Raw genomic sequence first — 16,515 nt, forward strand, 5'->3', positions numbered from 1 at the left:
GGGAAGAACACAGGCAGCGCGAGCCGGAGGCGCAACGACAACGGGAAGAACAAAGAGAACCTGAACCAGACACACAAAGGCAACAGGCAGAACCATGGCATAAAGAATGGGAAGAACAGAAACAGCGGGAACTGCAGAATCAAAAAGAAGAAAACAGACAGCAAAAAATAGAGGAGAAACAGAAAAATGAAAAATTGCTACAGCTAGTGGGGAAACATAAGAGACAAGATCAGGAGCAGCAAAAATGGCTGGAAGAAAAACAAAGGCAAGAAGCTTTGGAAGAGCAAAGAGGACAAGAACTGAAAGAGCCAACCCATGAGTCTGAAAAGCAAGAGGAACTGCAGAAACAAGCACTGCCAGTGCAAAAAAGACAAACAGCACAGACAGAAAAGGCACTGGAAAAAATCCAAAATCTAGAGGATGAAGAGAAGTTGCAAGGGAAAAGAAGAACCATGAACTTGAACGAGCGAAAGAGACTAGAAAAGCAAGAGCAGGATGTGGAGACAGGAGAAATGAGCAAGGATGAACTAAAAGAGCAGGAACTGGAGAAGCTCATTAAATCAGCAGAACATGGAAAATGTGAACCAGTGCAATTAAAAGAGCTTTGGGCTGAGAAGAGTGTCCAACCAGAAGAATTGATACAGCAAGAAGAGGGACAAAAACTAGAAGAACAGAAAACACCTGTGGTAGAAGAGTGGCCACTGGAAAAGTTGCAGGAACAAGACAAGTCTTTACTTTTGCAGCTGGACAAAAGCATAGATTCAGGAGAGAAACATGTGGACACTTTAGGAAAAGAGTCTCCCCTTAAAGAAGAAGCAATACAGCAAAAGATAAAGCAGCCAAACAAAGGACAGAAAGAAGAAGAGATCCTAAGACACAGTCCGAGAAAGACTGTTGAAACTCAGGACAAGGAAAGAATCCTTGGCGAAGAGCTACGATGGCAAGAAGTTGATGCAGGGCAAACTACGCCCCGAGGATTCACTTTTCAAGTGTCATCTGGACAGAAACAAATTATATTTCAGAAAGTGAATCTGAGCCCAGTTACTCCAGTTAACCAGGTACTGGCTCCTTCTGCCACACAAGAAATGAAGAGTTCAGTATCCAGTAAAGGCCCTCATGTTCTCCCAACCTCTTCATGTGTTCCACATACAGCAATTTTGGTCACTGGAGCACAGCTCTGTGGCACTGCTGTAAATCTCAATCAGATAAAAGATGCCGCTTGCAAATCTTTACTTGGCCTAACAGAAGAAAGAAAAATGGTGGATGTGGCCCCACCAGAAAGCACTCAGAAGGTGTCTCCTAGTGCCAAACCTAGCAGCAGTAAAATGAAGCATGCTCAAGATCCCTTGGGCAACCAAGCCATACTAGCCGAGTGGGCTTCAATTAGGTCAAAAATCTTAAAAACTGCAGAAAACAATAAGCTTAATGAGAAAGATAAAGGAAACCTCAGCAGGCATAGTGATGACTGGACGCCTAAAGGACGAGGCACATCCCACAGTAATTTACGGAAAACCTTGTCTGCAAATGCAAAGTTTTCTATAACTCCTGCATGGCAGAAGTTTTCAGAAATTTCCAAGACTAACGCAAGTGCTGAGAGTAAAGTTGGCCCTGAAGCAGAGAGCACAGTTAAACAGCTGGATCCTTCCACTGTCAGTACAGACCAAGAGGCTGTTCATACCGAGGCACTGTCAGGTACAGTGAATATACTTGGAACCCCTACAGGGAAACCACAAGTGTACCATGAAGTGGCAGATAACACAGAAGGTTGTAAATTTGCCAAGGATCTCCCATCTTTTCTTGTTCCAAGTGTCCCGCATTCCCTGGGTAAAGAAAGGTCCCAGTCAGAAACCTCACCTGCTTTGGAGACTCAGCAGAACGTTGCTATGAGAAAACAGGACAGAATGTCACCAAATGGAGAAGAAAGCATGTCCCCATTTGGGGTAAAATTAAGAAGGACCAACTATTCCTTGCGTTTTCACTATGATCAGCAAACAGAGCAAAAGAAGAAGAAAAGGTACAGTGCAGGAGATAGCTTTGATGGTGTGCCTACTCCACTAGTTACACCGGAGAACGAACAAGATGTAAATAACATCTTTTTAAAAGTGAGTAAATCTCCAAGCCAAGAAAGAAAAGACATTACCGTGACTTCTGCAAAGACTTCTTCAACGAATATCAATCAAACCCATACGGCAACTGCCCCAGTATCTCGGCCATCTAGTGGCCATGTGCCTGGCTCCAGTCAAGAGAAGCCTGTCTGTAAATCGCCCCTCCCACAGAAACCTGCATTAGCTCCAAAGCCCACAAGCCATACTCCTCCATCATCTCCTCTGTCAAAAGTGCGTAGATCTCACTTAACTGAAGCTATGGGGCAAAGGGTAGCCAGACCTGAACCTGACGCAAGCTGGAGGAAAACTGAGGCTAAAGGGAACTCACAAGCAACAGACGAAAGCAAGAATGAAGAGGAAGAGACAAGGGAGAAGAAGTCATTTTTCCCGTCCATCACCATGCCATGGCGAGAGAAAACTGAGAAAAAGCCGGAGCCGCTGAAAAAAGGTAGGCAAACAAAATCCTGAATGCAATGCTGTGATGTTAGTGTGTCCAAACTATTCATCTTAAACAATGTCTGCTTACTGTGACGGTGCTTTTATTTGCTTATTACTGCATTCCAGGAATGTTTTCTTGAAATGTACATTAGCGTTGATTTTACATACACATGTTCATCTTTCAGTGGCTGTCACCTAAAGTGATGATTGTCATGCATAAAACAGCATCTTAAGATTAGGCACCCTAGAGAAAATTTTGGTATTTCCTCGCATCACAGCAAACACAACTCTTTTCAGTGAAAGCCATGTAGCTTTAATGGACGTACATGCTTGCCTAAATGTGCTGTAATGTACGCTTTTTCCAGTAGGGGCTCATTCCCATATTTCGACATGCAAAATGTTTAGGGATTGTGTGTGCTCACACTGAGGAATCAGCAGGTACATTTGTCTGTACATAAACTTAGTTATAGGGCTAGTGCTCTGATCACAGTAACCTCTTTTGAGGCCTATTTGATCGTCACAATTTCAGCCAGTTTGTGTTATCCAGCTTTATGTGTTCTTTCCTACAAATGATCATGGGCAACATGCAAATAAGGGCAACCAAAATGAGCAAGAGTCCGGAGCAGGTTCTGCATGAGGAAAGGTTACTTCTGGGATTGCTTAGGAGAAGAAAGGGAGCATGGGAAACCTGGAAGAAGTGCACACAATCATACATAGTGCGGGGAAAGGGGTTAGGAAGAAATCCTTCTCCCATGCTTGCAATATTTATTTACTTATTTATTATTTGCATTTATATATCACCCTAGTAGTCCGGAGGGCTCTCTGGGTGGTTTACAAGCAATAGTAGAGAATGGGGTCATATGGTAGACAGTTCAGATCAGACAAAGGGAAATGATTCTTCGCAGCACATACTGTCCTTAAATTAGGGAATTTGCTACCACAAGATGTAGTGGTAGCCTCACCACATTTGATGGCTTTAAAAAGAAACTAAACTAACAGAGGTAAGGCAACTATTCCTTGTGGCTACACTTTAGCTCCAGTACTGGAGGCAGTTGGCTCTCAGTGCTAGTTGTTAATGAACAGGAAGAGGAAAGTTGCTCTTAAGTTGTGGACTTCCCACTGGCAGCTGGTTAGTGCCTGTGGGAACAGAATGCTAAAGGCCTTTCATCTTGCTTAGCATGCCTCCTCTTATGTTCTTAAGAGATTTAGCACCACTACAGTGTGCACAGAAGAGTCTTACTATGCAGTATACATTAGTAAGATTAAAATAAGGGAGATGCCTTTAAGAACTAGGAATTACATAAATCTGTAACCCAGAACAAGAACCCAAAATTATAAGTAACTAGTGGAGTTTTATTCAAGTCTGAAGAAATGACTGGGTACTGAGAAGACAGTATGAAAGGAGTGCTTGCCATGTGCTTATACTTTCAGCAGAACAAATTGATTTCAGCATGCAAATACAGAGCTTGCATGTATATGATGCACACAAAAAGCTCCTATGTATGCAAGTTTCCCCCCTTTCCCTTCATTGGATGGGGCAGATCTGTGCATTCATCCCTTTGCTTACATGGAGTCACTTCTCCTAATGAAAGGAATGGAGAACCCATTGATTATGGGGATTCTGTGAGAGGGAATTCTGTAGACATAAGAGATCGCTGCAAAGGGATAGCCACCTTTCCTGCAGACATTCTGTGTGGCGTCTAAACTCCATGTTCTCTCGTGTGTGTCATTTGCAGACTTGAAAGTTTGCTCAAACATCCCAAAATAGCATATCAAGTAACCCCAAAATTAGACCCCCACACATTTCAGAAATAGACAGAGGTGTTAGTGCTCACAGATGCTTACAGATAATACCAGTTTTGACATTTCTGGGGCAGCTTGCATTGAGATCTAAAGATGCAAAGAATTGTTAACTAAGTTTTAAAAGTCAGCCATGTTGAAGTCAGATATAGTCAAAAACTTAGAATTGAGGAGAAGGGAAAAATTGAACCTTTTAGTGCTGCTTTGGAGCCACACCAATTCAGTTAGTAGCGTCACAATGAATGTGGGAGAGGGTGAAATAGCCTGTTTGCTTTTTTAAAAAGCAGGGTGTTACTGTGGGGCAGTAACCTTGTGTTTTTACCAGGTTTAGCAGTTACTTTATTTACTTTTAAAGTAAATAAAGAATACAACCATAAAGAATACAAACAAATATTAAGAATATTTCATAGGGTAAAAATGAACAGATGGAAAGTAACAATTGTCAAAACTTGTCCAAGACACCATGAATACTAGACAAGTCAGAAAAACAGTGCATTTGTAGCCCGAGACTTGCAATATGAATTCTTTATCTGGTATGCTAGGAGAGAAGCTAAGCCACAATTTTTTACTGAATATTGAGTGAGCTCAGCTTTTAAAAAACACTTGACATGTATATTAATATCTATTCATTATTCAAATTGAACCCTTTTGCACTGTGCACTGCGTTTCAGAAAGGCCAGTACTTCAGAGCAGGCATTCCATAGATGGCTCCAAAATGATGGAAAAAGTTGAAACGGCACAGCCGCTGTGGATCACATTGGCCCTGCAAAAGCAGAAGGGCTTTCGAGAGCAGCAAGCCACCCGAGAGGAAAGGAGACAAGCCAGGGAGGCAAAGCAGGCTGAGAAACTTGCTAAAGAAAATGTAAGTACATTAAGCTACAGTGGACGTTTTTTCTCGTACAAAGAGAACCAACCATATCCAAAATAAGAGGTCCTCATTAGATGAAGTATTCTGATATTTTGCTAGCTGTCTATTATAACTGGTTTAACCTTAGGCTAGTCAAAAGAGGCCCTAATTGTGGCATTTGGTTTGAGCCTCATTCAGCAGGGCTACTTCTTGGTAATCAATAAATATAATAAAACTGAGGTGTTCAGGGATCAAAAAGCAAAGCAGAAAAAGCTAAGAGTCCTCATTTCTGAAAGATGCTAGGGAGTTTGGAGAGATAAACGCAGCGTTTCTACATTACATGATAAAAACAATTGAAAGTATTGTTCAAGATGTTACAAAGATAAGAATATCTCCCTGCTGCCGCCCCAGAACACTTTTCTAATTTTGTTCTACTTCTGGTTTAGGGTGGCACCCACACCTGCTGACAGCATGTGGAAAGTGCTTTGGCTCACACCCTCAAGCAGAAATTGTCCTCCCCCAGAGAAATTGCCACCTGGCCCAAAGACACAGGGAGCGCGCATGCCAGCATCAGCTGTTTGCCTTTCCAGCAACAAGTCTGATGTGAATGCAGCCGTTCAAGCAATGCCTAGGAAGGTTTTTCAAAATGCCTTCCTTTCTCCTGTTTTGTTTTCCTTTCTGGGCTGGTCTCTTGTAACTTTAGAAAGCAGGCTTTCATTGTAAAAGAACGAAAGGCATAACCTTTATTTCTTACATTTCTAAATGGCCGAGTAGCCAAAGATACATGGGCAGTCTACAGAATCCTTAAAAATGCAATATTGTAGCAATATAATATAAAACCTATTTACATACAAACATATACACAAGCAGAGAGCACACAACACACATAGATACGTGCACACTCTTCAACAATTTTTAACAATAAACAATAGGAAATTTCAAAACCTGATTAAAAATTGTATCATATACAGCCAGCTGTGTCAGAGTAGAGGAGGATCTTAACCTGGTTCTGAAAAGATAATGAAGCAGCTTCATTGCTGAGATCATTTCCTTGTTGGGGCCAACACAGAGAAGGCATTTTCTGTTGGTGACACCTTCCAAACCTATTTTAGATGGAGGCACATGAAGGAGGGCCTTAGATGATGCGCATAGCACATGGATGGGCCTTAGCTTGGAGAGGCATGTCCTCAATCTATACAAGTGGATTTGAGGAAGGATAGAGTGGACTTTGTTGCAGTATTTAGAATGTTGTGAGGATCATAATGTATGTTGCTGCTGTTTTGTTCAGAATTTAAATTATTTTTATCTTGGTGGCTGCATTGAGGACACCTCGAGTTAAAAAAGCAGACCCTAAATACATATGTACATAAATTGATACCAATGCTACATTGCTACCCCAAGTTGCCTCAGAGAAAGCCCCACTGAACTCAGTGAGGCCTACCTCTGCGTATGCATGCTTAGCAATTCAAACTGGATATGGAAAGCAGTGCAAATATATTTAGGGACACAGTCCTAAGTGTATTTAGACAAAAACTTCAGTGCTTGCTCCGCCCAGGATTCTGCGTGCTCTCTCTCTATATATGTCTGTGTCTATGTCAGCATAATATGGCTCCTGTCTGCCTTGTATACTAGGCCAGCATAAACAGTCAATCAGATAACAGAAGCAGCAAGACAAGTGGACCATTAAAACCCCCAGTCCAGGAAGAGAAGAAGGTTGAGACTGCTATGTCAAGGCTGGAACGCAGAGAACAGCTTAAAAAATCCAACACCCTTCCTACATCTGTGACAGGTATGAGTTACACGATTTACAAGCAACTTTGACAACTTGAAGTCTTTTGTTTAGGTAGGCTTCTTCATTAGCTCACAATGCATTTGAGTTACAGAATCCTCTATATCCCATGAAGGTGGGATTTTCAAAATCCTGTCATGGATTATTGAGGCTACTGTTTAGGACAACAGAAATTTACAAAAGGAGGACGTTGGATTTGGAGGTCACTGTTTATGCTTATGTTAAGTTGCACATGAGTCCTTCCAAGTGGTGAGTTGAACTTGACCACTGATCAGAATGTCAGTGAATTTCCCTCACCACTTGGCAGAACATGAGAGAAGGCCAGCTTGCCAAATTTTCATCTGTAATGCACCGTGTCCACCCCATGTTCTAGCCAGAGTAACCTGCATACAATGGGCCACCCATTAGAGAATGATCTGAGCCAGTGATGGTGAACCTTTTAGAGACGGAGTGCCCAGACTGCAACCTAAAATCCACTTAATTATCACAAAGTGCCTAAACTACAATAAAACCTGAAACCTGAGGTTTTAGGTTAGAAAAAACAACTCACAGCCAGTCCAAGCAAATATATATACACCCTTGGCAGCACACTGACTGGCCATGTGAAAGCTTGGAACAGTAATGGCTATGATTCGCAGCTCGTGACATCATCGCCTGGTGCTGCAACTCCTTTCCGAGCATACACATGGCCCCATGCGCAATGTTATCCAACGCTCAAATGCTGGGGCGATGCTGGGGCAACGTGGCTAGCAACCCAGCTGAGAGGGCTCTGCTTGCCCGCTGTGGCATCCATGCCAAAGGTTTGCCACCTTTGGCCTAACACTACCCTGGTGCACTACTCTAACCCTAATATAGAGGTAAAGTTCCAGGGAAAAGAGGGCGATTTTGAAAATGCCTTCCTTGAGTAGCTTTTTCTGCACTGCTTATCATTTCTGACAATTCTGCACACATTCCAACTATCACAATCATACCAAGACACCACGATTTTCTAACCCTAACCCTACCCTGGTGCACACCCCAAACCATAATATAGGGGTGAAGTTCAATGGAAAAGTCATCATTATCGAAAAAGCCTTCCTTGAGTAGCTTATTCTGCACAGCGCATACTTTCTACCCATTCTGAACACATTCCAACCATCCAAATCATGCCAGGACACCACGTTCTTCTAACCCTAACACTATCCTGGTGCGCACCTATAACCCTGATACATGGGTACAGTTCCATTGAAAAGAGAACAATTTTGAAAAAGCCTATCTTGAGTAGCTTTTTCTGCACAGCTCATCATTTCTGGCCATTCTAAACACATTACAACCATCAACACCATGCCAGGACACCTCGTTTTTCTAACCCTAACCCTACCCTGGTGAATACCCCCAACCCTAATATAGGGGTAAATTTCCATGAAAAAGTAGGTAATTTTGCAAACGCCTTCCTTGAGTAGCCTTTTCTGCACAGCTCATCATTTCTGCCCATTGTAACACATTCCAATCATCAACACCATAACAAGACACCATGTTTTTCAAACCCTAACCCTACCGTGGCGCACATCCCTAGCCCTAATATAGGGCTAAAGTTCCATGGAAGTGAGGGCTCTTTTAAAATAGCCTTCCTTGAGCAGTTTTTTTTTTTTTTTTTTTTGCACAGTTCATCGTTTCTGCCCATTCTAAACACATTCCAACCATCAAAACCATGCCAGGACACCTCATTTTTCTCACCAAACCCAGCAAGATTTAACCTTTTAGAGACTGATTGCAACTCGAAATCCACTTTTTTATTGCAAATTTCCAACACTACAATAAAACCTGTAAACTGAGGTTTTAGTTTAGAAAAAACAACTCACAGCCAGTCCCAGTGCGCAGCGCACTGACCGTCCATGCGAAAGGTTGGATGAGTCACGGCTAATGAGTCGCCACTTGTGACATCATTGCCTGGTGTTGCTACTCCTTTTCGATCATGTGCATGGCCCCTATGTGTGCTCTTATCCGATGCTGGGGCGATGCTGGTGTTCCTTGGCTCATGTGTCGACAGAGAGGGCTCTACATGCCCGCTGATTTAAGCCATTGTCATTAGTATGGAACGACAGACAAGCTCACATTGTGACAGATTGCAGCTGGGGTCAATGACAGTCAAATAGGGCAGAGGAGGAAGATGCGTTTAGGGTTGGATTGAGAGTCAGGTACACTTGTCTGACTAAGAATGGCCAACATTTTTTCAAAGAGAGAGAGAAAAAGAGGTCCAGCCACCAGCCTACTGCCACCTCTACATTGATAGGTTGGTAGTCGCCCACTGGCTTCAGTATTTGGTAGAAAGAAGTAAAGGGCCAGAGCCAGATCAAAAATGGAATCAAAGATGGGCCACAGGTTAGGTGCTAGGTGAAGCAGTTTTACGTATTTGTTACCCCATCCGGCATTTTGCTCAGACTGAAGTGTGAGACTGGAAAAAGAGCCCTACAGAGCCAGCCGGGTCCTTGCAAGTTCGTGTTTTATAGGCTGGGTGGATTTAGAATGCAGTGGCCACCATACAGCTGGTGCTGCATCATAGTAGAGATTGGATCAGCAATTTCTTTAATTTGAGGACTGTCCTGAGCACACAAGGAGCAAGGTGGCTGGATTCTGTCTGAGATGCCTGAGACCCTAAGCCAAGTAGCTATGGACACAATCAGAGAGGGTAGCCCTACTCAGGCATTCAATCAGTGCAGTGAGCGCCTGTGCAGCAAGTAACACATGAGAAGAAGTGCTTTAGCTCCAGTCTTTGCTGTCTGTTCAGTTATTCTTAACTTGTGGAGAGCGACCTTCTGAAGAGGACATCTTCCAATGTCCATGGAGGCTTTTCTGCACAGCAGATTTTCCAGCATTCTGGCTTGCATGGAAAATCTTCATGGGTACAAGAGGCTCCTCTCTTCACTAAGTTGCTCTCCACAAGTAGAAGGCAATAGAAAAATGTGAGGAGGCAGTGGGGCTAGAGCACAGCTTCTCCTGTGTCCACTTCCTACTGAGTCTGAGAACCTGAATAGGGCTGGTGTCATTGTTCGTGTTTATGGAGATGCAATATGGAAAGCAGCTGCCACCGTAGATTGGCTGAGGTAGCAAGGATGCCTTGCTCCCATAGACAAGGGAAAGCCCATCCTTCCTCCTGGTTTACAACTTGTGAGGCTCCTGGTTTTGGCAGCCTGCCAAGATGTCCACTGCCCCTTTACTCTGCCAGGCAGCAAAAAATAAGTTTGTCATGGGTTTGGCACATAGCCAACTGCCTTTGGTATGGTGTGTCACAAGTTCTTTACTCCTGACTTAGAGTATTAAGATCATGTTTCATAATGAACTCTGCAATATTGAATTTCATCCATACGGGGTCCCTTTAAGGAACATTGGGATATCAGTCAAGCAAATCAGCAAATGCAGCTGAGGCCACTGCCTGGAATGAAAAACAAACAGAGAAACAAAAATAAAGCAAAGCTGCCATTTCAGTAATTTCACTGGTATATCCTGAGAGCTGTAGGTAGCCTGACAAATAAATTTACAGAACTAGCCCATAAATGTATTTCTATATTACTAGTCAGCTTGTGTTAGTCGTACGTAGCACATTGCCGCTGGTCAGAAGAAATCCTATAAATGCTTACAAATTGCTTATTAGCAACCTAAGTTGGAAAATTGTCTACACTGCTGCAGTTCCTTTGCATATCCGTGGGGAGCTCAAGCCCATTCATTCAAAGAGTGGAGAAATTCAAAGCTTTTACCATAAACCATTCGAATGTGATACAGATCATGAGGGCAATCCTGCCTTTCTCCTTTTGAAGCGAGTGGCAAATGTGCTTGAAATATGGTTTTTCTAAATTGACAGGCATGTGCCTACATGCAGTGTTTGGCAAATGTTTAGGAAAGTGAATATAGTAATGAATACTGTGCTAGTGTAATAAATATGTTGCTTCCCCAGCACACTGAAACTGTTCTGTCTCTCAATTGTATTACCTAATTAAGGTTTTTATCGTGACTCTTAAACCGTGCCTTTTAAAACTCGGAGACTGATTAGCTGATAGAAAAGCAATGAGCTCTGGAAATAAAGGCAAGTGGGCAGTGAATCACTTTTATTTCACAGAAGAGCAACACGCAATGGGGGGAGTGGTGTAAAATTTTACATACATCGTATTATTTACTATTGCACTGTTAACAACAATGGAGAAATTGAAATGCTATGCCTTATTCACATAATGGGACCATGCCATTAGGAACGATTTATTGGTGGGAATGAATTAAAAGCTTTTATCTGCACTTTCTGCATATATTCCAAGGCTGAATATATGTGGCTGTTAGGTTCTTCTGGTGGTCTCCTTTTGGGGAGAAATTCTAAAATGCTATGAAAAGTATTTTAATTAAGTTATTTTTATAATATAATGAGAGAAGGAAAAATGAGAGAGAGAGAGGCACCTACATATAATTGAAGATATTTCAGTGCATGTATTTGATATATAGATGTGTATATGAGGGAGAAAAAAACAATGGGAAAGGATTTGGGGTTCTTCTCTTCAATATTAGAGCAAAGACTGGACAATCTATCTTCATATACAACCCTCCACCCCCCACTCTTCAAATTCTTCTTTTGACATGAACAGAGTTTGCCCCCATTTGAAAATAATAAAACTGCTTAGTCCAAATTGGTTTCAGTGCCAGAGGTATTATGGGGTAAGGTTAAATGAATGATAGAAGAAAAGGGCTAACTGAATATTTTGGCATGTGTTGCAATAGAGATGACGGTTGGGTCTTTGATGGCACAATATATATTTTGAATGTCATATATAAAAAGAATAAATTATGTTATTAAAGGATCCATAATAATTTAGCTTCACTAAGACCAAACAATACGATACAAAAATTATTTTTTGCAGCCTGTAATTTATAGCTGATCTATGGTTTCAGCATTTAAGTAAGAGGGAAACCTAAAGCATATTTTTAAGTTAGGAGTTTAATTCCCCATAAACAGTATTTTGTATCAAAAATTTTAATCCATCAAATGGCGGATGCATCAACTAGGCTTTTAAAGAGATACTAACATAACTGTTTTATTCTGGGTTGACTATGACTTCTGCCTGATTCAAAGCAGAGGTTAGCATTTGTCAGATTTATCCTTCTTATTTGTCCTATCAAAGCCACTGGATCAATCTATTTTGAAACATGTGCATCTAAAGCATAATAAATCAGTACAGTGAAGGAATGGATCTTTCAGCTTTGCTGTAAAGTCTTTGGAGACAATTCATCTTTCCAGTTTTACATTGCCAGCTTCTGTAAGCTTAGAGCATTCATAATGGTCAAAAGGGTGGTGTGGCGGGGTGTCAAAAATCACGCTTTGTCCTCTATAAGCCTTAAAGCGTTTTGCTTTTCAAGATTCTGGGTGGCTTTGAAGAGATGATAGGGAGAGGGGCAGGAACAAGTATTTGGTGGAAACGGAGATTTGGATTATACCTGCCCAATAGCTGTTTGTTCCAAAGAGTCGTCTTTAGGAAATGGGTGAAATGTTCTTGAAAGTGATACCCAGAGAAGGTGGATTTGCCCCTTCATCTCCCGTTCTTCATTCAGCTTTACCCAGGAACACCAAAAAGAAACACAAATAGGACAGAAAAAGGGGTGAATAGAGAAATGGAGAGAATGGAAAGGTCCCACTGAGTGACCTGAACTGAACTCTCTTCCTCTGTCTCAGCAGAACGCAACCTGTTGGCTAATAGGAATTGGTCAATCACTTTCCCATACACAGCTATCCATATTTCTGTGGCTGAATCAAACAGCTAAAACTAAAGGGTAGGATTTCACAGATGGTGAGCATTTTCACATTTGATGTCAAGCTCCAACTTAAACATGAGCGGGGCCACTGACAGCCCTCTTTGAATCACTCTGTAAGATTACCTGAGCCACCAGGTAAATTGCTTGGATTGGGATCAGATTCATCATAGCTAGAATAAACCAATAGGTTTCTGCAGTGCCATTTTACAGTGATGGGTTTTGCTTTTCCTTCCTTCTCAAACAGTGGAGATCTCAGATTCTGTTTCATCTTCACCCTTGGCAAAAGAAGTCACCAAGAGATTCTCCACACCCGACGCTAATCCTGTGTCAACCGAACCTGCCTGGCTGGCCCTAGCCAAGAGGAAAGCAAAAGCCTGGAGTGACTGTCCACAAATCATTAAGTAAATTATGCTACTTCTGCTCCTTACTGTTGCTTATTAATTGCTCTCTCCGTTTTGTTGGTATTTTCCCATGGCAAAAACAACTGAACAAAATTTAAGTGCATATCCTGAAGGATGATCAGCACTTCGAACTGTTTACCATTCTCTGTGGCTTATTGCAGATTTCATTTACATGATCAAATCTATTATTTTGAGAATCTAGGTACAATTGAAGAAAATTGTAGGCACAAAGCTCAGGTTTAATCTCTCTCAAAAGTATGTGGTGGTTAGAATGTGTATGTAAGGCTCCGAGCACTTTAAGAAGTGCTGCTCCAATGCATTTTGGCTCAAATTGTTTGGAGTACCCTTGTTTTTTGATTATGCTTCAGCAAATCAGGCAGAGATTCCAGCCACTTGAAACTTTTTAAATGAATGTAAGGTGCATGTTCTTTCAACTTTTGAATGGAAATAGTGGTTACTGAAAAATTTGAAAGTCTCTACTCAGGTACAGGATCATAGATGGCCGGCTCCTGTCTTAGTAATACTGAGAGTATACAGTGATTACCCTCTCTTAATGTTGCAACTAATTTAATGATGACTTTGAAATAATTGTCACTTGTGAATGATGAAAGCACCAGTATGCCCAGTCCAGCCAGAAAAGGTTTGCAATATAGAAATTTTCCAGATGTTTCGAGCTTCGTTAACTCTCTTGTAATTGTTTTCACAAATTTGGTGTTTTTTAAATATGGATTTTGTGATAAACATAGCCTTTATCAATACCTTCTAACAGGCAGTATCTAAATATACAGATGTAATTAATATGCTAAAACTGGATTAGATCAAATGTGCATTTTCTTGCTATATTTGTGTGATCCTCCAAACCATGCAGAAGCATGTGTGTGCACCCAAAATGCACTGCAACATTTTTGCTATCATTGTATGGAGAAACGTTTTACTGTGCTGTGGTAATGTGCAATACAACTTGCTCTTCCAGAAGCTGGCCACACCATACAGAGAATAGCTGCAACAGAGTATTAGATACACATTGGACAGCATGCTCTTATAATTCAAATTATACTTATTATATGAAAGCCCACATAATTGAGTATTTCCATACCTAAATGGTCGTATTTTGGAAATTAAAAAGAGTTGCACAAGTACAATATAGCTTAATTGTTGAAAATGGAACTGAACCATTTTTAAAATAGATGAATTTAGACTATATATCCTTCTTACTGACCCTAGACTGAGTATTCTCAGGAAAATCATTTTATTTTCTGTACTTAATTAGCACCTTAGTCCAACCCTGAGCCCAGCATAGTTGTGTGTTAATCCTGGCAAAACATCACTGCAGCACTTTTGTTAATGGCATATTTTAAAGCAACGTAACTGTTCTTGGATCTTCTGTATATATGCAGTGGTACAGGAAAACTTCAATCAGACTAATGACTGGAACTGGTTAAAAAAATTGGAGAAGTATTACACTTGTGCAAGTTTAGCATTCAGTGACATGTTTTCATAGTTGCTTTAAAAATTGCTTCACAGTCCAGGATTGAGAGAGAGGTCTATGATGCATTCAACTTAGATTGTGATAGTAGATTTAAACTGGTTTAAATAGAACTTTAACTAGCTTGTAGATTAGTCTGCAAGTGAGATTTTCTAACTTTTCTCCATAATGGTAAAGCCAGTTTAAAAAGATTGAGTTACATTTTAAGTGTCTTTCCATTCAACAACACCCCCCTAAATTGGATTGAGAAGTCTTGAAACAAATCCAAGTTGTATGAGAACTACAATTCATTAAAGTATCTGAAATGACAAATCAGCAGATGTTAACAAATAGACATCATCCTACAGGAGTCACAAAAGGTCTGTTGTGTTTGTGTACAAGCACAAAGAAGATGCTAGGTTTGGGAGTTAAGTAGCTGCTGCATAGAGGATTTTATGTACGTGGGTTCCAAGTGGTATTTTTGATTTCATATATAAATTTGAACAATAAACAACCCCAAAGGCTTGTTGGTTTCAGGAAGGTTTATTAAAACACAGGTCAAAAGCTGCTTTGGAAACTCAGTGACAACTGAGTTAATGAAGAGCCACTCTGGTTACTTGAAGAATGAAAACATATTTATTTCTGTTTCGGTAAAATGGTGAACCTTCCAGTTTGTGTAGCAGTTGGGTATGCTGGGTCCTTTCGTTTAACCCATGGTAACTTACTGGCATGATTTAGGTGCTTGCAAAGGCCAGTCCTATGACTGCACAATACAAGCACGGATTGGGCTCATGCTGGTACTGGGGGAAAAAAAAAGAAGGAAATCGGGCATGTTTGTGCATCTCTGTCTTTTGAAGACATTCCATTATCCTAGAAAGTTGTAAAGAATATGCTGCCACCAGAAGGCACGCCTGCTGAATAGGTGACACGTAGCACATAGTATAAGATGTATGCAAACAAGGACATGGCTGTTTTGACTGGTGAAAAACCTCCTGCTGGTGATATAAATTATGCTTTAAGCATTTTTAATGTGCACTTATTCTAACTATGCTTAAACCTGCAATTATATCTTTCAATTTCCTTAATTTCGTCTCCATTTTTCTGGAATGGGAGAGCGGGGCTGGGGTAAGGGAGGGGGGCAGGAGGAGAATGGTAAGGTGGATGGGAGAAAGTGAAGAAAAATATATACTTTTAGGGGGAAAGTAGGTGCTATTTGCATGAAAAAAGGGAAAAAGTCCTACCAAAATAGTTCTAGACACAGTTAGCACTGAGCATATAGTTAGTAAATAGTTTTAAAGCTTCAAAAGCAACGTGTTTTCAAGCATGAAGGTATCTAGTGTACTGAAATTGTTTTCAGAGGCTCTGATCTAGGAAAACAGAAGGCTGCGCGCCCCATTCTGCCATAGCAGAGCGCATCCTAGCCATAGTTCCATTAGCAAGGGGCAGCTGGACTACGTTGAAACCTACACTCCCTTCGCTTGGCCTAACAGGTGACCATTCCATCAGAGCTGACAGTGTGAGTTGCACTGCATGCTGTTTTGCACATGCGGAGGGCCCTCGGGTGCTGGGGCCATGCAGCACACTTTGTGCTGGCGAGAAGGCAAAACCCATGTAACAGTGTGTGGATCAGAGCTGTACTGTGTAGGATATTTGTTTGGAAGCATTTCTACAAGCCTATATTTTCCACATTGTCATTTCATGTAAACTCAACTTGAAATTTTGCACTAAATACCAAGGAAGTGTTAATTTGCTTTAGCTCTGTTGCTGCCTTTCCGAATAAGCAAACAGCTGAAAATCTGTACAAAAAATGAATAAACAAACTCCAACCCTTTAAAAAATGCTTCAACCACTATGTAGGATATGGTCTTAATTTTTTTGGTAACTTTTACACAAAAAGCCCT

At 41.2% G+C, this 16,515-nt stretch overlaps 1 protein-coding gene across 1 annotated transcript in view; it reads left to right on the top strand.

Annotated features, from left to right (window-relative positions):
- The window catches only part of CRACD (capping protein inhibiting regulator of actin dynamics), a 30,591-nt gene extending 17,438 nt beyond the window's left edge, over nt 1–13,153 (top strand). The window contains 4 exon segments of the mRNA XM_044418338.1: nt 1–2,553; nt 5,015–5,205; nt 6,823–6,979; nt 12,993–13,153. The exon segment at nt 1–2,553 is cut by the window's left edge and continues 99 nt beyond it. Coding sequence (XP_044274273.1) covers nt 1–2,553; nt 5,015–5,205; nt 6,823–6,979; nt 12,993–13,153 — 3,062 coding nt within the window.
- Nucleotides 13,154–16,515: the final 3,362 nt, after the last annotated feature.

Source organism: Varanus komodoensis, unplaced genomic scaffold, assembly GCF_004798865.1.
Source record: "Varanus komodoensis strain SLA01 unplaced genomic scaffold, ASM479886v1 scaffold9, whole genome shotgun sequence".
Taxonomy (NCBI): domain Eukaryota; kingdom Metazoa; phylum Chordata; class Lepidosauria; order Squamata; family Varanidae; genus Varanus; species Varanus komodoensis.